At 43.7% G+C, this 22,748-nt stretch overlaps 1 protein-coding gene across 1 annotated transcript in view; it reads right to left on the bottom strand.

Annotated features, from left to right (window-relative positions):
* The window catches only part of SNX12 (sorting nexin 12), a 45,356-nt gene that overhangs the window by 8,743 nt on the left and 13,865 nt on the right, over nucleotides 1–22,748 (bottom strand). The window contains exon 2 of the mRNA XM_068247616.1: nucleotides 5,269–5,364. Coding sequence (XP_068103717.1) covers nucleotides 5,269–5,364 — 96 coding nt within the window. The remainder of the gene's footprint in view (nucleotides 1–5,268; nucleotides 5,365–22,748) is intronic.

Genomic DNA, 22,748 nt, shown 5'->3' with positions numbered 1-22,748 from the left:
TCATGGGTGCTGTCCGAGGACGTTCCTGGGAAAAAACTCTAATAATAAAATCATATAATCCTAATCTACACATTTTCTGAAAGCAGAGAGCCTATAGGAATTTAACTCTAGTGTTAATTTAGTAAGTTAGATTGTAGTTCGTATTTATTAATGCGATCCCGAGCTGAAGCTCTGGTTCAAAATAAGATAACAATAATAAGAGAGGGGAGCTTCAGGATCCTATTGAAGCTTCTCTCGGTGGTCCGATGTCTCCTGTCGCTGTGCACGGACCCCTCCACATTGGGGCCACGCAGTAGTCACGCAAGAAAAGCTGTGCATGCGTAGTAGCATGGAGCCTGTGGCTCTGGCTTACTGCGCATACGTGTTTGTGCAGATACACTGATGGAAGAGAAGGTGCACGGTTTCTATATGTATAGCAACAATGCCTTGTCGATAGTCTTCTGGGGTGGGGGGGCACATTCAGTTACGGGGGACATCAGAGCACTAAGAGAAGCTCAATAGGATCCTGAGGCTTCCCACTCTTTAGATAAGAGTATGATATTGTGCCCGAGCTTCGGCTAGGGTACATTTAAAATGTATTTTTTCATTAAAATCTTTACTGTTCCATACAAAATCAAAATCTCCCATATCCCCACTCCAATATATAAAATATCACACTGTAGTTAGCTGTTAAACTATATTAAACTACCTGCAGCTCTTTTTCTCCGACGGTGTCATTGCCAAAATAGTGGAGGAGACAAACCGCTATGCACCCAACAACTGGCTGCGCCTCAAGTGCGCTTTTCAAGGAGCAGGACATGGGAGCCAGTGTCCAAACAGGACTTTTGGCTCTTTTTTGGCCTAATTATTCTGCAGGGGTGGTGGGAAAGCCCCTGCAGAAATGGTATTGAACTATCAACAAAATAATTGCTACCCCTTTTTTTTTTGGAACTGTGATGTCCGAATATCGGTTTAGCTTAATTATGAAGTTTTTGCACTTCAGCATCCTTCGAAGGAGTCCACCTATCCTGCGCCAAAACTGAAATTTTTTTTGGGAGGTGTTTCACCTCGTCGTTGACAACTTCCGGGCCACTTATGTACCACAGAGGGACATAAGTGTTGAGGAGAGTCTGATGGCCCATAAGGGAAAGCAGAGTTGGGTCCAGTACATAGCATCTAAGTGGGCCTGCTTTGGCATAAAATCGTACATGCTATGTGAATAATCAACTGGTTACATCTGGAATACAATACTGTATGCCAGCACAGTTCAGCCCCAGGTTCAACAACTACAGAGTAATGAAGTCCTCTGTGCAGTCTCTGGTAGAGCCTTTACTGAACAAAGGCTATTGTGCCACCAATGAGAATGTTTACAGCTCCCCTGAACTTTGAGTTCCTCATACAAATAGGACTGATGCCTACGGCACAGTTAGGCCTGACAGGCGGGAAATGCCATCAGCGTTTGCCAAACAGAAGCTAAACACTACGCACATTCTTGCTTGGCAAAAAAAAGGAAAATGCTAGCTCTCCACTGGCGTGACAAAGAGGTGTGTCTCCTCAGCACAGTCCACGACACCTCGACTGTCGCTGCCAGAACGAGAGGTGGTAAAAACATTTAAAAGCTTCAGGTTGTGGTGGACTATAATTGCACGATGGGTGGTGTGGACAGAGCCCACCAGGCGATTACGTTTTACCCCGCAGTACGAAAAGAACAGAAAGAGTACTACAAAAAGATCTTCTGCCATCTCCAGGTGCAAAGCGTGTGGAATGCGTACATCCTCTATAAACAGCGCAGTGACAGGCCAGGACTCTCACAGACTATCTGGAAGATGTGTGAGTGCATCTGCCTGAAATATCAGACCGTAGCAGATGCCAGAGTTTGGCGCCATGCCTCCTACACTGAACTCGGAGTGCCGTCACTTCATGGAGTATATTCCACCCACTCCCCCAAAAAATACACCAACCAGGACATGTATTGTGTGCTGTTTAAAGACTGGTAAGAATGGGAAAAGTCAGAAAGGTATCGCAATTCTAATGCTAATGATGTTTGACGCTGTGCCGTTCCCTGCTTTAAAATATACCATACACGGGCGGTGTATTAGGTATACATGTACATACTATATATTAACCTCCCTGGCGTTCAATTTCCCCAGGATTTCTGTGCGAAAAATTATAACATTTATTTTTAAAACTTTTTTTTCCTGTAACTTGACAAAATGTGTCAAGCAAGGGTCTAGTATACAGTGCAGGAGTGTATTGATGTGTATGCACGTTTATACTGTTCACAGCATGTTTTTATGGATGGATATATCTGTCCATACCGTTAATCTGCTGCCTTATTTGTACAGTTTTGCTATTTTTACAGTTTATTGATAAATGTAATTATTTCAACAATTGTGTTCTAGTCTTATTTATGTGCAGAATGTCTACCAGGCTTTTATTTCGATATATTTTGGTGAGTTAGGACTTAAGAATTGGAGGTCTAAAATTCTTTTTTTAAAAATGTACCGCTTTTAGACTCATAAATCCAGACAGAAATGCACTGCCAGGGTGGTTAAAGAGAATCTGAAGCCAAAATACAATTTGCAAAAAAATGCATTGCTGGATAGTGCTAGAAGCACTGAGTATTTTTACCTTTTTTCTTTTCTTTTTTTTACTGCTGCTCTTTCCCCTCTCCTTCTCTGTGTTTACTGGATAGAAAATCCGGGACTTCCTGGATAAAATGGCCATGAGCCCTGTGACAGCTTCCAGGTCATGGATAGTCGGAACACTTGTGTGCATGGATGCTCCAGCGCGTCACCCTACTCCAATTATAATTCTAATGGGGCGGACATAGGCGGGGATAGACAGCGATCGACTTTGAAGAGGCAGAGTTTTCAGTAAACAGTTCTTCAGCTTTCAGTGAAAAATACTCTGTAGTCTGTTATGCAACACTGGCTGTGCATTGAAGCAGACACCCCTTCTGCAATTGATTTTTCCCAATATAGCTAAATCCTACACTCAATAAATTAAAGCTTTTGCCTCTGATATTTAACATGAAAAGTAGGAAAATGTTTACACAGCTACTTAGACATGATTTGTACATTGTCATTTTAGAACACTTGGGTATTGATAATGTTCCTTTAAATCTAAAAAAAGTGAAAGCACAGGTCAGTAGTCTTGAACTCAGCTCTCACACATCAAGAAGGGGTGTCTTTGCTTGTCTCCCCCACCTGCTCATACGTATTAGCAACGATGGGGTGCAGTTATCCCTGTGAGTGCACAAAGGAGATGTGCACACAGGGTTTGTGAGCATGTCTCTACAAACCCCCCCCCAAAAAACTCAATGAGTCAGCCTTTAGGGCCCGTTTCCACTAGCCACTGCACGCAGCTGCGAGACGCGCAGCGACACTTCCTGTCTGCATGTACGCAGACTAATCCCAGAAGCAGTGTCATGCATGACTATGGGATTCGCTGCCTCCCACACAAAAACTGATGACAATGTCGGGCGAATCACTAGAGCAAGCAATTCGGCCCGGCAGCACCATCATTTCCTATGGTAGAGTTGTCCGCTCGCAATTTGCCTGCGGGGAAGCTCTGCGGTTTCAGCCCGGTTTCCGTGCTAGTGGAAACAGGCCCTTGGAGTTTTTCTAGGATGCTCGCAGCAACAAAATGTGGGAGTAGTGGATACAACCAGAGAGGGAAATCAGGGTAAGATTAGACATGTCTGCATGGTATATATACCACTGCAGGATTTTTCCCAATCCGTCTCGCCTCCATTATTACTAAACACAACTGCTGTATGTGTACTCATGAGACAAAATAAAAACGGGGTTGAGTTAGATACACTATACATAGTGCAGTTGTCTTATTTTCTCAGCTATTTCCGCCTGAGCCCATCAGAAAGCCGCTACTGCGCCTGAGCTGGAGCCGGGTAAGGTATATATTGCAGGCGCTACTTTGCCTGCACCACAGCCGACATTCCTTGGGGGGGGGGCTTATTACTGAGCGCAGCCTTTGCTCAATACTTTGTTGATGAACCTTGGGCAGCAATGACAGCCTCAAATCTTTTTGAAAATGATGCTGCAAGCTTGGCACATTTATCCTTGGCCAGTTTCACCCATTCCTCTTTGCAGCACCTCAAGCTCCATCAGGTTGGATGAGAAGCATCAGTGAATTTAATCCATTTTGTAATAAGGCTGTAACATATCAAAATGTGGGAAAAGTAATGTGCTGTGAATAATCTCCGGATGAGATGTACATGCAGGCATTACAAGGTCTCTGAACCAGACAGTATTTCTTGTTTTCATGTTCTGCCATGTTACTGATTCACTTAAAGGACCCCTGAGCTAGTGTAAAATCTATTAAATGAAGCCTATAGTGGGCTTGAATACACTTTTAGAAGTGTCTTGGAACTGCTTGTTTCTGGGGTGCCCAATATAGCTTACGTGCCTCCAGCAAATTCCGCTGAGCGGTGCAGAGATATTCTGAAGTGCGCAGGCATTATTTTTGAGCTGCGTGAACAGTTGCTTTTGCACTCTGTTTGGAACTTGCTCTTGCACAGTTCCGATTCACATGCTGTAGGGGAGCTTCCTGGTTTTCATATACGACTGGAGGATTCAGTAGAATATGAAGACAACCAGGAACAGGGGAGAGAGGAAACCTCAGGACAAGCAGCACTAGGACAAGCCCCACATCGGTTTATCATTTTTTGGTCTCTAGATCAGGGGTACTAGAAGGCATCTTAGTTCAGATGGCATGTGCAGACAGAATCTGAGCACTGAAGCACTTTTCTAATGGAAGATCCTTCTAAGAACATGCACACACAACTATCATATACGTTCATGTGTATGGCATAAGGGATGTGCACAAGGACCGTTTGTCATCACTGGAAAAATATAATTAGGTATAGTTTATTTCAGAATAGTGCTATTTCTCCACCGACTATAACTGGACAAAGGACATTAGGATAATTTTAGAAACATATAATTATTTTTATATTTTGCCACTAAGTTTTGAGACACCTATAGTTTTGGTTTCAACTGGTAAGAGCAGAGGAAAAAAAAATATTGGGACCACATGACAAGGCTCTGAACAGCAATGTAATGTGCATAGTGTAGTTCATTTGAGCTCACATATGCAATCTTACACTGCAGTAAGCAGAAACCTTTCTTATGGTAAAACAGCAAAGACCAGCTGAAAAAAAAAAAATCTAGTTTTATCTTAGTCTTATCTTCTTTATTTTAAAATCTAGATTATGCTCGAACCAGGGTAACAAACATCTGAAGTTTGCATCCAGGTTTAAATTCTTACCTTACTATCTCTTTCCAGTTCATTCTTCAACCACTCAAAGTCACTGTACCGCCTCCGCACACATGAATCCTTCAATTTAAATATTGGTAGATTTGTCTATAAAAAGAAATTATACACATGAATCATTGATGATTTTTCATGAAGTTACGTCATTTTTAACTTCATGTATATTGTTCATTTAGAGAAGTGTTAGGTCTGAAGAAAAAAAAGAAAGTAAAAATTACTAATCTTACATTCCTCCATAATATAGCACACCATCTTTCAGCAATAAGAAGTACGCAACCTTTCCAGCCCCCTTTTTTTTTAAACCAAAATAAAAGTTTATTGAAAGGATTTTGCGTCATATACAGGATCTTCTCAAAAAATTAGCATACTGTGATAAAGTTCATTATTTTCTGTAATGTACTGATAAACATTAGACTTTCATATATTTTAGATTCATTACACACAACTGAAGTAGTTCAAGCCTTTTATTGTTTTAATATTGAGGATTTTGGCATACAGCTCATAAAAACCCAAAATTCCTATCTCAAAAAATTAGCATATTTCATCCGACCAATAAAAGAAAAGTGTTTTTAAAACAAAAAAAAGTCAACCTTCAAATAATTATGTTCAGTTATGCACTCAATACTTGGTCGGGAATCCTTTTGCAGAAATGACTGCTTCAATGCGGCGTGGCATGGAGGCAATCAGCCTGTGGCACTGCTCAGGTGTTATGGAGGCCCAGGATGCTTCAATAGCGGCCTTAAGCTCATCCAGAGTGTTGGGTCTTGCGTCTCTCAACTTTCTCTTCACAATATCCCACAGATTCTCTATGGGGTTCAGGTCAGGAGAGTTGGCAGGCCAATTAAGCACAGTAATACCATGGTCAGTAAACCATTTACCAGTGGTTTTGGCACTGTGAGCAGGTGCCAGGTCGTGCTGAAAAATGAAATCATCTCCATAAAGCTTTTCAGCAGCTGGAAGCATGAAGTGCTCTAAAATCTCCTGATAGCTAGCTGCATTGACCCTGACCTTGATAAAACACAGTGGACCAACACCAGCAGCTGACATGGCACCCCAGACCATTACTGACTGTGGGTACTTAACACTGGACTTCAGGCATTTTGGCATTTCCCTCTCCCCAGTCTTCCTCCAGACTCTGGCACCTTGATTTCCGAATGACATGTAAAAGTTGCTTTCATCCGAAAAAAGTACTTTGTACCACTGAGCAACAGTCCAGTGCTGCTTCTCTGTAGCCCATGTCAGGCGCTTCTGCCGCTGTTTCTGGTTCAAAAGTGGGTTCATGCTTCCATCTGCTGAAAAGCTTTAAGGAGATGAAGATTTCATTTTTCAGCACGACCTGGCACCTGCTCACAGTGCCAAAACCACTGGTAAATGGTTTACTGACCATGGTATTACTGTGCTCAATTGGCCTGCCAACTCTCCTGACCTGAACCCCATAGAGAATCTGTGGGATATTGTGAAGAGAAAGTAGAGAGACGCAAGACCCAACACTCTGGATGAGCTTAAGGCCAATATTGAAGCATCCTGGGCCTCCATAACACCTGAGCAGTGCCACAGGCTGATTGCCTCCATGCCACACCACATTGAAGAAGTCATTTCTGCAAAAGGATTCCCGACCAAGTATTGAGTGCATAACTGAACATAATTATTTGAAGGTTGACTTTTTTTGTTTTAAAAACACTTTTCTTTTATTGGTCGGATGAAATATGCTAATTTTTTGAGATAGGAATTTTGGGTTTTTATGAGCTGTATGCCAAAATCATCAGTATTAAAACAATAAAAGGCTTGAACTACTTAAGTTGTGTGTAATGAATCTAAAATATATGAAAGTCTAATGTTTATCAGTACATTACAGAAAATAATGAACTTTATCACAGTATGCTAATTTTTTGAGAAGATCCTGTACAAGGCAAGAATCAAGTACCATGTTGTAGTCATATAGGCATCATGGCGACAGTGATACATAGATATACTCGTATAGAAGCACAAGGGATCTATATACAGAAACCAGGTAAGTACATATAGCATAGATAATATACCTATTGTCTCAGCGTTCATAGGAATATACCGTAGACCTAGAGCATAGACATAACTTTAGAAATGCAGTTCAAGGAGCTTAATCCGCAACATTAAATCACCGATTTTTCCATCTGCCCCATATTAAATGAAATTTCTTTTGTGATCCCGTGTATGCATACAAGCTTTTTGTAAGGTAGTGCAGTGCTGATACGTTTGATCCAGTTATACGAGGGTGGCGTGGGCGCAAGCCATCTACACTCCACCTCTTGTCTACCTGTAAATAGCACTTCTGTCAGAAATGATTTAAGTGCATTGTCTAATGCTTCATCGTGTATGACTCCAAGGAGGCACAATAAAGGGTCGTAGCTTATGGGGCAGCCCATCTTGTCGTATAGGAATTTAACTACTTGGGACCAAAAAGCTGCCACAACTGGACAACTCCAGATGATGGGATAGAATGAAGGGTATGCCTCCTGACACTTAGGGCAGTTATTGGAGGATTGTGGGTTGCATTTACAAAGCTGCCTAGGGGTTAAGTAGGCCTGGTGCAAAATATATATTTGCGTGATACGTTCGCCTATACATGGGGACACTTTCTTAGGGGCAAATAGAGAATCATCCCAGTCTTCATCTGAAATATCCAATCCACATGTAACCCATCTATTACGCGATTCAGTGGTGAGTTCTTCAGCACCAAATTCTAAGAGTGTTTTATATAGCTCTCCTATCATGTGCCTAACTGGACCATTTTTGAGCATTTCAATAATGGGAGAGCCATATAATTGTATAGGTGTCTTAGGAAATTGCTTACAAAAAGCGTGTTTTAATTGCCAGTATCGAAACTTTTGGTTCATGGGGATATGGTAAGTAGAGACTAAGAGAGCAAAAGAGGCAATCTGTCCGGTAGATGTGATGTTTTCAAGGAATATTATCCCTCTAGCTATCCAGAAAGAGGGGTCCGGGATGGTGCCAAATTCTGAAAGATTATGGTTGTTCCATAGGGGGGGGGGGGGGCATTTTTCATATACCTTTAGTGCTATATATTTTAGTGATGGCTTTCCATACTCGAGAAGCCTGCATCAGAATTGTGTTGTGTTTTTTCTTTTGTGGTATATAACACCTCAGAGTGTCCATTGTGGGGCTTTCTAAAACGGGGTCTAAAGGATATCCAAGTGGCTCTACATTTGTGGTTGGAGGGGCAGTGAACCAAGCAGATATATGTTGCAGCTGTGATGCAAAATAGTATTTTTGAAATACTGGAAATGCAATTCCGCCAAGGCTCATTGGGTTTTGTAATAGCGTCTTTAAGTTTGGCCCTGCCCTTACCCCAGAGGAAGCTCAAGAGTATCGATTTCAATTTTAAAAAAAATGAATTTGGGATGTAAATAGTGGAATAATGAACTATATATAGTATTTTGGGGAGTACAATCATTTTCATTAAACTATTCCTGCCCATCACCGCTAGGGGTAGTTTTGCCCAAGTGTTGCATCTGGACTGTACAACGGGTAACAGGTTGTATACTTCCTGCTTCAAATATTGTAGTGTATCTATGTGGATTTGTACACCAAGGTATTTAAAGGTGCTGACTATTTGAAGGGGCGGGGGGGTATTTGGGTCGGGAGGAGACCAGGGATCTAATGGAAGTAGTACTGACTTAGAGATATTAACCCGCAACCCAGAGTAATAACTTGATTCCTCTATAATTTCAAGGGCACAAGACAGGGATGAAGCCCCATCAGCCAGGTATAAAATGGTGTCATCCGCATACATACTAATTTTATCTTCCGTAGATTTAGTCTTGAAACCTACAATATCAGGTAAAGCCCGAATGCGGCAGGCCAAAGGCTCCGCCACCAGAGCATACAATAGTGGAGACAGGGGGCATCCCTGTCTCGTGCCCCTACCCAGAGGGAAAGACTTAGAGATCCAACCATTAGTACTAACTCTGGCTGAGGGATTTGAATACAAGATACGAACCCATCTCTGGAAATTGTCCCCAATACCAAACCCGGCAAGGACCACCGATAGAAATGTCCATTCAACCGTATCGAAGGCTTTGGCCATGTCTAATGAGGCAATGACTCGTGCCCCTTTATTCATATGATTGGCTTGTATATTGGTGAATAATCGCCTGATATTGATTGCCGTGCTTTTCCCTGGCATGAAGCCAGTTTGGTCTTCATGTACAAGGGTTAGAATTACCTCGTTTAGCCTTATAGCGAGTACTTTTGCTAATATCTTAATATCTGTAGGTAGGAGCGATATCGGTCTGTAGGAGTCGCATTGGAGCGGGTCCTTGCCAGGTTTAGGTAACAACTATTAGGGCCTCATTCATAGAAGTGGGGAGATTGTTTCTCAAAGGCCTCAGTAAAAACCTCCAATATGGGCTGGGCTAAAATATCCGAGTATTTTTTATACAAGTCTAAAGGAATGACATCAAGTCCAGGGGCCTTTTTTGAGGGGAAACTAGCGATGGCGGATTCGATTTCATCTAAAGTGATAGGTAGGTCTAGTTGAGAGCGCTGTGCCTCAGAGTCTAGGGAGAGTAATTTCGGCCAGATAGATTTCAGAGTCTGACTGTGAAGCTATGGTTCGACTAGTGTATAGGTGTTGATAGTAATCTGCAAATGTGGAGTTTACCTCTTGGGGGGTGCTGACTAATGTACCTTGGCAGGAAACAATTTGAGGGATAACCGGTCGAGAGGAGTGGATCTTGGCTATTTTAGCTAGTAATGTGCCTGCCTTTTCACCTTGCTCATATACCATTTGCTTATTGAAGAAAATTTTTCTTCCACTAATTCCTTATGAGCCCTCTGGGCGGCTTGCCATGTCTTTATTTAAGGGGGAGTTATCTTTGTGGTATAAGGTTTCTGCTTGAGTAACCTGTAGGGCCAGAGTGTTTAGTCTAGCTTTGGTGTCTCCTTTACATCTAGCCACTGCCTTTATCAGAGCACCCCTCAAAAATGCCTTGAAGGTATCCCATACTAGGGCTCGGTTTTCTTCATCTCTGTGGATAAAGAGGAATTCTGTGATTTGTTTTGTAAGTGGATTATCGTTTGGCAGAAGCTCAAGCCAAAAAGGATTACATTTCCAGAATTTAAATGGGGGAGTGACACCCCACTGTAATTTAAGGCATAGCGGGGAGTGATCCGACACCAGGCGTGGCAGAATGGAAATATCAATCACCAGGGGAAGAAGGTATCTGGTAAGTAGGAACATATCTAGACGGGAAAAGGAGTTATAGGTACTGGATCCACAAGTGTATCCAGGGGTTTGTGGGTATTTAATCCGCCAGATGTCAGTTAGAGCCATTTCTTTTAGTAAAAGAGAACATTGGGTCTGTTTATTTGCCAGTCTCCCATCCATATTGCAGAGATTTCTGAATGCTTAAGCATACATTTGAGACCCTCTTTCAGTACCTGTGAGCTAAAAGGAGGAGGTATACAGGATCTTCTAAAAAAAATTAGCATATTGTGATAAAGTTCATTATTTTCTGTAATGTACTGATAAACATTAGACTTTCATATATTTTAGATTCAAATACACACAACTGAAGTAGTTCAAGCCTTTATTGTTTAATATTGATGATTTTGGCATACAGCTCATGAAAACCCAAATTTTCTATCTCAAAAAATTAGCATATTTCATCCGAGCAATAAAAGAAAAAAAGTGTTTGTAACGCAAAAAAAGTCAACCTTCAAATAATTATGTTTAGTTATGCATTCAATACTTGGTCGGGAATCCTTTTGCAGAAATGACTGCTTTAATGTGGCGTGGCATGGAGGCAATCAGCCTGTGGCACTGCTCATGTGTTATTGAGGCCCAGGATGCTTCAATAGCGGCCTTAAGCTCATCCAGAGTGTTGGGTCTTGCCTCTCTCAACTTTCTCTTCACAATATCCCACAGATTCTCTATGGGGTGCAGGTCAGGAGAGTTGGCAGGCCAATTGAGCACAGTAATACCATGGTCAGTAAACCATTTACCAGTGGTTTTGACACTGAGAAGGTGCCAGGTCGTGCTGAAAAATGAAATCTTCATCTCTATAAAGCTTTTCAGCAAATGGAAGCATGAACCCACTTTTGAACCAGAAACAGCGGCAGAAGCGCCTGACCTGGGCTACAGAGAAGCAGCACTGGACTGTTGCTCAGTTGTCCAAAGTACTTTTTTCGGATGAAAGCAACTTTTACATGTCATTCAGAAATCTCAGGTGCCAGAGTCTGGAGGAAGACTGGGGAGAGGGAAATGCCACAATGCCTGGAGTCCAGTGTCAAGTACCCACAGTCAGTGATGGTCTGGGGTGCCATGTCAGCTGCTGGTGTTGGTCCACTGTGTTTTATCAAGGGCAGGGTCAATGCAGCTAGCTATCAGGAGATTTTGGAGCACTTCATGCTTCCATCTGCTGAAAAGCTTTATGGAGATGAAGATTTCATTTTTCAGCATGACCTGGCACCTGCCCACAGTGCCAAAACCACTGGTAAATGGTTTACTGACCATGGTATTACTGTGCTCAATTGGCCTGCCAACTCTCCTGACCTGAACCCCATAGAGAATCTGTGGGATATTGTGGAGAGAAAGTTAAGAGACGCAAGACCCGACACTCTGGATGAGCTTAAGGCCGCTATCGAAGCATCCTGGGCCTCCATAACACCTGAGCAGTACCACAGGCTGATTACCTCCATGCCACGCCGCATTGAAGCAGTCATTTCTGCAAAAGGATTCCCGACCAAGTATTGAATGCATAACTGAACATAATTATTTGAAGGTTGACTTTTTTGTTTTAAAAACACTTTTCTTTTATTGGTCAGATGAAATATGCTAATTTTTTGAGATAGGAAATTTGGGCTTTCATGAGCTGTATGCCAAAATCATCAATATTAAAACAATAAAAGGCTTAAACTACTTACGTTGTGTGTATTTGAATCTAAAATATATAGAAGTCTAATGTTTATCAGTACATTACAGAAAATAATAAACTTTATCATAATATGCTAATTTTTTGAGAAGATCCTGTATATATTGCCAGCAGTAGAATAGGCTCGCTAGCTATGGTACAATGCATAAATATATACCGACCCATGGGATCTGTCACTACTTCCAGCGCCCTAAATAATAAATGTCTCCCAATAAGGATTGACACCCCTCGAGAATATTGTGAATATGAGGCATGGAAGGACCAACCAATCCAACCTCGGCGCAGAGCCAGTAATTTAGAGCCTGTAAGGTGGGTTTCTGTAAGGATAATTATGTCTGGTTTACACCCCTTTAAGTATTGTAATACAACATTTCTCTTGATTTTATCATTAAGGCCACGTACATTCCAATTAATTACGCTAAGTGACTGCATTTTCGCCTGTTAAGTGCTCTAGTAGTGACATATCCCATTGTGGCCACGATACCCCATTTAAGTTGCAGTGTTTCCTATACCCATAAATCTTGCCCTGCTTGATTACATTCCAACACAGTTTAGCCCAACAGATTCCCACCCTGCTCAACCATAAAACTAGACTGAGCTTAAACCCTAAACCCAAACCAAACCAATATACAACTAGGTACAGGGGTAAAGGCACACCTACATACACATGCTGGGGAACCGGTCGATGTGTCAGTCACATCTCCTGTTTGCATTAGCAAGGGAGTAAGACAAAATATTGGAGAGTGCAATGGCACAGCTCTACCGGTGCAGGACACGTATTATAATGCACTAATTATTGTCAATGTTTACCCACATCTTTAACCTGAAGAGTGGTAATGTCACCGTAAGAACCTGAATGACACATAAAGGGAGGAGGGAGAAGGGGTCCAGTGACGGCAAGAGGATTCAAGTCCTCTGCGGTGTAGACGAATGGATAGGAAACATGAAGGGGAGACAGAGGATAAGCAACATGGGGACAAGTATAGTGCATCCTAAATAGCATGGCATCATGTGTAGTTTCCTATCACATTGGTAAAAACATTGTTATTTATATAACCTAGTAACCAGGATGGTGCTCACAACGCACCAGTGGTTTCCCTCCCCGAAATCCCCACATCCCACCCGCGACCAGAGCACATATATGCAATCGTCTTGTGTTCAATAGTATACGATATATCCGTTTCTGTAGATTCCCATTAAGCGATATAGTATGAGCATGGTATAACAGGGTTAAAGTGAACCTAAAGCCGGGGGAAAAAAATGAGATTAACTCACCTGGAGCTTCCCTCAGCCCCCTGCAGCCGATCGGTGCCCTCGCAGCCCCGCTCTGACGCTCCAGGACCCGCCCGCGAGCACTTCCGGTTTGGCCGTCACCAGCCGACAGGCATGGGAACGCGAGTGATTGTTCGCGTTCCCAGCCTGTATATCGCCCCCTATGCTGCTATTACGGCCTTCCGTAGTGAAAAAGAAGGGGACCCCCGTGTAATCATTGAGGGCCTAGGATAGTAATACATGGATATGCCACATGGTCTAACGGGGCTCTCGAGTGCACGGGCTCGATTGTAACTCACGGTTAGTGTTCAACCATAGAGGCTGCGTCAGTCTTCTTCTCTGGATGGAAAGCGGCGGGCTTTAGGTCGTGCTTCCAACTATTTGGAGACATCTTTGGGGTGCTCAAAGAAGCAAAGCATGGCGTATGTAATGGAGGCATCTCTTAAGGAACGCTTCACTGAAGCAAACTGCGCACGTTGCTTCTGCACCTCAGTTGAATAATCCGGGTAGGAGATTCTGGTATTTTGGTACGCAATATCGCCTTTCACTCTTGCTGCCTTTAGAATAGCATCCCGGTCACGGTAATTCAATACCTTGAATATGAAGGTGCGTGGTGGTACGCCGGGAGCCGGTACTCTTGGAGAAATTCGGTGTGCCCGCTCCACAACAAAGACCGCTGAGAAGCAGTCCCGCCCAAGGTATCTATTAGGAGTTTTTCAGTGATGTCCTCCGGAGCCGTTCTTTCCACTTTCTCCGGTAGCCCAACTATACGTATATTTGAGTGACGGTTGCGATTTTCAAGGTCCTCCTGTCTATTGCACACCGTCTTGGCATCTTGCTTCATGGTGCGGATAGTGGCGGGAATAGGCTTTACCTCGTCTTCCAGCTTCCCTATGCGATCCTCGGTGTCTGTCACGCGGGAGCGAAGAGTATGCATATCTTGTCGTAGAAGTGACACATCAGTCCTTACCTCTTCTAGTTTAGTATTTATGTTAGAGAGGGTAGTTTGGCAGCTAGTGATGGCCTCCATTATTTGCCGGAGAGAGGGCATGGGCGGCTCCTCGTCCGAGGAGTCTTTTTCCTCCTGGCCGTGCTTAAACTTTTGAAGCTTGGAAGCGGCCTCGGTGTTGCGTATCCGGGACATCCTGGTATCAGAGTGTTCAGTATGGCGAGCAGAGTACGAATCTGATGTGTTCTTCCAGGCAAAGAGAGTGTTCAGAGCAATATTTTCAGGATTTTGAGTGTCCTGCACGGGAGCTCTCCGGGAAAGCGTCCTCACATCTCGGCTTCCGGTCACGCCCCCCCTTTCCAGCCTTTGATTACACTTGCAACCTTTTCTGCAGTCTAAAAATTGTATTTTCTCCCAGAAATACGGCATAAATGCAGTTGACAGAGAAAGTTGTAAAGTATTTGAAGGGGTGGTGCAGGCAGGTGTCTTCAACTGTGAAGCACTGCCACTTACCACATAGAAATTCCAATACACAGGGCTTTATTGGCAAAACACAAGAAACAACACATTTCTCAGATATCAGTACTAGAACTAGTATAACTCCTCTAATTGGAAACTCCCCTCATTGTTGAAATACTACACCAAGAGGCTCTGAGTTTGTGGTTTATCCCTTTTTGAGGTCTCTGGAGACAAGAGAAATTATAGTTGACAGAAGACTGCAGGGTTACCAGTCCTCTATTATTCTGGAGTGTAAAGTGGCACTAAACAACTGCACATGTATACATCTGAAAGCATAGGCAGAGGCTGCATGTGGCATAGAATGGATGTCAGGGTTATTGTGGACGGGAAAGAATGCAAGGTGGGAAATTATGTAACTGAGGGGATGGAAATCAGTGTACTGTGTTACTGAACCATCCTAAATAACAAAGCATACAGCTTCTCTATTTTACACACTGGTTTTGGAGCAGAACCATGATGTTATCAGCAGACAATATATCCTGATACCAATGGGATTTCAACCTAATGACTATTCAGCTTTTACTAAGGCATCCTACAAACCATTGCTTAACCACTTCCCGACCGCCTAACGCACAGAGGCGGCCGGGAAGTGGAGCCGTGAAGGACCGGCTCCCCCACAGAGGCGGCGGTCCTTCTAAGGGCATGGGCGGAGCGATCGCGTCATCCGTGACGCGATCCTCCGCCGGCGCCTGTCACCGTTCGCCCGCCGCAACATCCCGCCGGCTATACGGAAGCGCCGGCGGGATGTTAACCCCGCGATCGCCGCATACAAAGTGTATAATACACTTTGTAATGTTTACAAAGTGTATTATACAGGCTGCCTCCTGCCCTGGTGGTCCCAGTGTCCGAGGGACCACCAGGGCAGGCTGCAGCCACCCTAGTCTGCACCCAAGCACACTGATTTCTCCCCCCCCTGCCCCAGATCGCCCACAGCACCCATCAGACCCCCCCCCTGCCCACCCCCCAGACCCCTGTTTGCACCCAATCACCCCCCTAATCACGCATCAATCACTCCCTGTCACTATCTGTCAACGCTATTTTTTTTTATCTCCCCCCCTGCCCACTGCCCCCTCCTGATCACCCCCCCACCCCTCAGATTCTCCCCAGACCCCCCCCCCCCCCCCCAGTGTACTGTATGCATCTATCCCCCCTGATCACCTGTCAATCACCTGTCAATCACCCCCTGTCACTGCCACCCATCAATCAGCCCCTAACCTGCCCCTTGCGGGCAATCTGATCACCCACCCACACCAATAGATCGCCCGCACATCCGACATCAGATCACCACCCAAACGCAGTGTTTACATCTATTCTCTCCTCTAAACACCCACTAATTACCCATCAATCACCCCCTATCACCACCTGTCTCTGTTACCCATCAGATCAGACCCTAATCTGCCCCTTGCGGGCACCCAATCACCCGCCTACACGCTCAGATTGCCCTCAGACCACCCCCCTTATCAATTCGCCAGGGCATTATTTACATCTGTCCTTCCCTGTAATAACCCACTGATCACCTGTCAATCACCCATCAATCACCCCCGTCACTGCCACCCATCAATCACCCCCTGTCACTGCCACCCATCAATCAGCCCCTAACCTGCCCCTTGCGGGCAATCTGATCACCCACCCACACCAATAGATCGCCCGCAGATCCGACATCAGATCACCACCCAAGCGCAGTGTTTACATCTATTCTCTCCTCTAAACACCCACTAATTACCCATCAATCACCCCCTATCACCACCTGTCACTGTTACCCATCAGATCAGACCCTAATCTGCCCCTTGCGGGCACCCAATCACCCGCCTACACGCTCAGATTGCCCTCAGACCCCCCTTATCAATTCGCCAGTGCATTAGTAACATCTGTTCTTCCCTGTAATAACCCACTGATCACCTGTCAATCACCCATCAATCACCCCCTGTCACTGCCACCCATCAATCACCCCCTGGCACTGCCACCCATCAATCACCCCGTCACTGCCACTCATCAATCAGCCCCTAACCTGCCCCTTGCGGGCCATCTGATCACCCACCCACACCAATAGTTTGCCCGCAGATCCGACGTCAGATCACCTCCCAAGGGCAGTGTTTATATCTGTTCTCTACCCTAGACACCCACTAATTACCCATCAATCACCCCCTGCCACTGCTACCTATCAGATTAGACCCCTATCTGCCCCTAGGGCACTCAATCACCCGCCCACACCCTCAGAATGCCCTCAGGCCCCAGCCCTGATCACCTCGCCAGTGCATTGCTTGCATCTATTCCCCCCTCTAATCACACCTTGAGACACCCATCAATCACCTCCTGTCACCCCCTAGCACACCTACCCATCAGATCAGGCCCTAATTTGCCCCGTGTGGGCTCCTGATCACTCGGCCAAACCCTCGGATCCCCCTCAGACCCCCTTCCGATCACCTCCCCAGTGCATTGATTGCATCTATTTTCCCCTCTAACCACCCCCTGAGACACCCATCAATCACCTCCCGTCACCCCCCTAGCACTCCTATCCATCAGATCAGGCCCAATACAACCTGTCATCTAAAAGGCCACCCTGCATATGACCGGTTCCACAAAATTCGCCCCCTCATAGACCACCTGTCATCAAAATTTGCAGATGCTTATACCCCTGAACAGTCATTTTGAGACATTTGGTTTCCAGACTACTCACGGTTTTGGGCCCGTAAAATGCCAGGGCGGTATAGGAACCCCAGAAACGGACCCCATTTTAGAAAAAAGACACCCCAATGTATTCTGTTAGGTGTATGACGAGTTCATAGAAGATTTTATTTTTTGTCAAAAGTTAGCGGAAATTGATTTTTGTTTTTTTTTTTTAACAAAGTGTCATTTTTCACTAACTTGTGACAAAAAAATAAATTCTATGAACTCGCCATACACCTAACGGAATACCTTGGGGTGTCTTCTTTCTAAAATGGGGTCACTTGTAAGGGTTCCTATACTGCCCTGGCATTTTAGGGGCCCTAAACCGTGAGGAGTAGTCTAGAAAACAAATGCCTCAAAATGACCTGTGATTAGGACGTTGGGCCCCTTAGCGCACCTAGGCTGCAAAAAAAGTGTCACACATGTGGTATCGCCGTACTCAGGAGAAGTAGTATAATGTGTTTTGGGGTGTATTTTTACACATACCCATGCTGGGTGGGAGAAATCTCTCTGTAAATGGACAATTGTGTGTAAAAAAAATCAAACAATTGTCATTTACAGAGGTATTTCTCCCACCCAGCATGGGTATGTGTAAAAATACACCCCAAAACACATTATACTACATCTTCCGAGTACGGCGATACCACATGATTGGCACTTTTTTGCAGCCTAACTGCGCTAAGGGGCCCAAAGTCCAATGAGTACCTTTAGGATTTCACAGGTCATTTTTGTTTCAAGACTACTCCTCACGGTTTAGGGCCCCTAAAATGCCAGGGCAGTATAGGAACCCCACAAATGACCCCATTCTAGAAAGAAGACACCCAAACGTATTCCGTTAGGAGTATGGTGAGTTCATAGAAGATTTTATTTTTTGTCACAAGTTAGCGGAAAATGACACTTTGTGAAAAAAAAACAATTAAAATCAATTTCCGCTAACTTGTGACAAAAAAATAAAAACTTCTATGAACTCACCATACTCCTAACGGAATACCTTGGGGTGTCTTCTTTCTAAAATGGGGTCATTAGTGGGGTTCCTATACTGCCCTGGCATTTTAGGGGCCCTAAACCGTGAGGAGTAGTCTTGAAACAAAAATGACCTGTGAAATCCTAAAGGTACTCATTGGAATTTGGGCCCTTTAGCGCATTTAGGGTGCAAAAAAGTGCCACACATGTGGTATCGCCGTACTCAGGAGAAGTAGTATAATGTGTTTTGGGGTGTATTTTTACACATACCCATGCTGAGTGGGAGAAAGATCTCTGTAAATGGACAATTGTGTGTAAAAAAAATTAACAAATTGTCATTTACAGAGATATTTCTCCCACCCAGCATGGGTATGTGTAAAAATACACCCCAAAACACATTATACTACTTCTCCTGAGTACGGCAATACCACATGTGTGGCACTTTTTTGCAGCCTAACTGCGCTAAGGGGTTCAAAGTCCAATGAGCACCTTTAGGCTTTACAGGGGTGCTTACAATTTAGCACCCCCCAAAATGTCAGGACAGTAAACACACCCCACAAATGACCCCATTTTGGAAAGTAGACCCTTCAAGGTATTCAGAGAGGGGCATGGTGAGTCCGTGGCAGATTTCATTTTTTTTTTGTCGCAAGTTAGAAGAAATGGAAACTTTTTTTTTTTTTTCTTTTGGTCACTAAGTGTCATTTTCCGCTTACTTGTGACAAAAAATAATATCTTCTATGAACTCACTATGCCTCTCAGTGAATACTTTGGGATGTCTTCTTTCCAAAATGGGGTCATTTGGGGGGTATTTATACTATCCTGGAATTCTAGCCCCTCATGAAACATGACAGGGGGTCAGAAAAGTCATAGATGCTTGAAAATGGGAAAATTCACTTTTTGCACCATAGTTTGTAAACGCTATAACTTTTACCCAAACCAATAAATATACACTGGATGGGGTTTTTTTTAATCAAAAACATGTTTGTCCACATTTTTCACGCTGCATGTATACAGAAATTTTACTTTATTTGAAAACTGTCAGCACAGAAAGTTAAAAAAATCATTTTTTTGCCAAAATTCATGTCTTTTTTGATGAATATAATAAAAAGTAAAAATCACAGGAGCAATCAAATAGCACCAAAAGAAAGCTTTATTAGTGACAAGAAAAGGAGCCAAAATTCATTTAGGTGGTAGGTTGTATGAGCGAGCAATAAACCGTGAAAGCTGCAGTGGTCTGAATGGAAAAAAAGTGGCCGGTCCTTAAAGGGAAGGTTCAGGGTGTCTGTTAAAAAAAATAAAAATGCCCATCCACTTACCTGGGGCTTCCTCCAGCCCGTGGTAAGCCCGTCCGCCTGCGCAGTACAGCCCGGCGGACGTCCGATGACGTCAGCGCGCCCGCGTGGGACGCAGAAGTGCCGGGATTTGGAGCGCAGAAGAGCCCGACCTGGCCGCCGGCCTGGCCAGGTCAGGTCGGCCACCGGAGGGGACCGGGAGCCTGCGGAGCGGCGCCGAGGGCACGTCCTGGCTGCCACGGGCTGGAGGAAGCCCCAGGTAAGTGGATGGGCATTTTTATTTTTTTAACAGACACCCCGAACCTTCCCTTTAAGGGGTAGAAAGCCCTAGGTCCTCAAGTGGTTAAAAAGGTTTTGGATAAAGTGAAGTTGATATATTCTAAAATCCACTTACACTTCAGGTAAAACAGTAAATTATCTATGCACTAAAGCCCAATTCTGGGATTTTCAAACACTTTTCCTACCTGTTATGGTACATATTGGTCTTTGTTAGTGTAAAAAGTGATACCTTAATGACAGTGATCACATGGTCACATGATTTCCAACTGTGCATTGGACTGCAAAGTGAGGCGGTCTGAGCCAAAACCTCCTCTCATAATAGAAGCACTGACACACTGAAGCAGCAGAACAGTGTCAACTAAATCAGCTGCAATAAACTGCACAGCCAATGAAAATATAGGACTGGAGCAGAACAAAATGTCCTGATAAAAAACAAAAAGGTACTTATCCGTTAGCCGGGCGCATCCTCTAGGTGGCGACAAAAATCCACCAGAGTTACATCTTTCCCTACTATCCATGTCGGCCTGGAGGGAGAATAGTAATTAGCGCCACCTGCCGGATGCGCCCGGCTAACGGATAAGTACCAAACAAAAAAACAACCCACCTGCAATTTTCAAAAACCAAAAATATACAAAAAAAAAAAGGTTTTGATTACCATTATTGGCATTAGGGGGCACCTGGGAGGTGGAGGGGATTTGCAGCACTTTCTCCCCTAGACCTCGTGCTATTTCAGGTAAGCTCACTGGCTCTATACCCAAGGTTGTGAGAAATCTCACAAAACGTGTTATTTGGTGCCCAATAAAGAATTCTGTTAACTGAATGTTGGCTTTGCTTTATAGGAGGCAAGGGCTGCTTACTTACTCTTCTGTCCATTTTAAGTAGAGTAGAGCAACTGAATTTGACAAGAAGAGCTCATGAATTTACTGCTCACCACTTTAACTACTGCACTTACAGGTTCCTGCATCTCCTCTCCTCCTGAGGTTCCTGCTTTGCATTAAAAAAGTGCAATCGTATTAATGCAAATTATGGCAAAAGTCAAAGAAAAGCACCAAAAAAGATCTACCAGATTATTAAAAATTAGCAACAAGGACAGTGTTTGTTATTCAACAGAGATAGCTGGAACCTACTAAAATTACTGTTAACTGACCTGTGTTTGAAGGGACTCTGAGCACCTCTCATGGGCATGCCTTTAAAGAGAATCTGTATTGTTAAAACCGCACAAAAGTAAACATACCAGTGCGTTAGGGGACATCTATTACCCTCTGTCACAATTTCGCCGCTCCCCGCCGCATTAAAAGTGGTTAAAAACAGTTTTAAAAAGTTTGTTTAAAACAGGAAGTAGGTTGATGTACATTATGTCCACACATAGAAAATACATCCATACACAAGCAGGCTGTATAAAGCCTTCCTTTTGAATCTCAAGAGATCATTTGTGTGTTTCTTTCCCCCTGCATCTCTCATGCACTGAAGTTTCAGGCTGCTCTTTTCTTCCTGCAAACAGCTTTGCCCTTGTCTGAATTTCCTCAGTATGTGAAAGCCCAGCCAGCTCAGAGGACGATGTATCCAGCTTGTAAAAGATAAGAGAGAAGAGAGAAGCTGCCCTAATCTAAATAATACACAGGCAGTGTGCATAGAGGGGCCTGGAAGGGGGAGTTCATAGCAGAACCACAACAATGAAGAACTTGGCAGCCTTCCAGACACAAGCCGACAAGTCTGACAGGGGAAAGATACATTGATTTATTACAGAGACTGTGATAGCAGAAAGTGCTGCAGTAAGCCAGAACACATTAGAATAGCTTTTGGAACTTGTAGGATGATAAAAAACAGGATGCAATTTTTGTTACGGAGTCTCTTTAAGACTCCGACCAGTACTGCAAAGTACTTAAAGTGTAACCGTCGGGCATAAAATAAAAAATCAATTCTTTAGTTTTATCTGGTAAACAAGTAATACGGATGCTAACCAGGCAATCCAAAAGTTCAAATCTCTATTACTTTTCTTGTTTATAAATGATCATTCCCCAGTTTACCTGACTCCTATTTGGTACACACAAAATTTGGTACACAAAAAAAGGCAGTTGCAGGGCGTGCTGGGTTGACATTTTTTGCTTCTGTACATTGGTTAAGTCTGAGGGGAAATAAAGGAGCAAAAAAAAAAAAAAAAAGATAACCCAGCATGCCCTGCAACTTCCTTTGTGTGGCAATGTACCAAATAAGAGTCAGGTAAACTGGGGAATGATCATTTATAAACAAGAAAATTAATAGAGATTTTAGCTTTTGGATTGCCTGGTTAGCATCCTTGTTACTTGTTTACCAGATAAAACTAAAGAATTGATTTTTTATTTTATGCCTGACAGTTACACTTTAAAGATGCATACCTTTCTGTAGCTTATGCTCTCCTCTTTCATTTGATGCCTGCCTGAATCGCCGTTCTACACCAAATAGTTTTCGTTCAATTTCAATCGCGGCTGCCATCTTGGCTGTTATAACTTCCGGGTCACCCCTGCCTTCTCTGTTAGAGTAGTGCATCACTGAATGAAGCAGGAAGAGGAAGTGACACGCATGGCCATTGCAAGAGGCTCCTCCAGAGAGGTCATAGCACGA

The sequence above is a fragment of the Hyperolius riggenbachi genome, chromosome 8, assembly GCF_040937935.1.
Source record: "Hyperolius riggenbachi isolate aHypRig1 chromosome 8, aHypRig1.pri, whole genome shotgun sequence".
Classification (NCBI taxonomy): domain Eukaryota; kingdom Metazoa; phylum Chordata; class Amphibia; order Anura; family Hyperoliidae; genus Hyperolius; species Hyperolius riggenbachi.
This window is presented reverse-complemented; position numbering and strand designations above follow the sequence as displayed.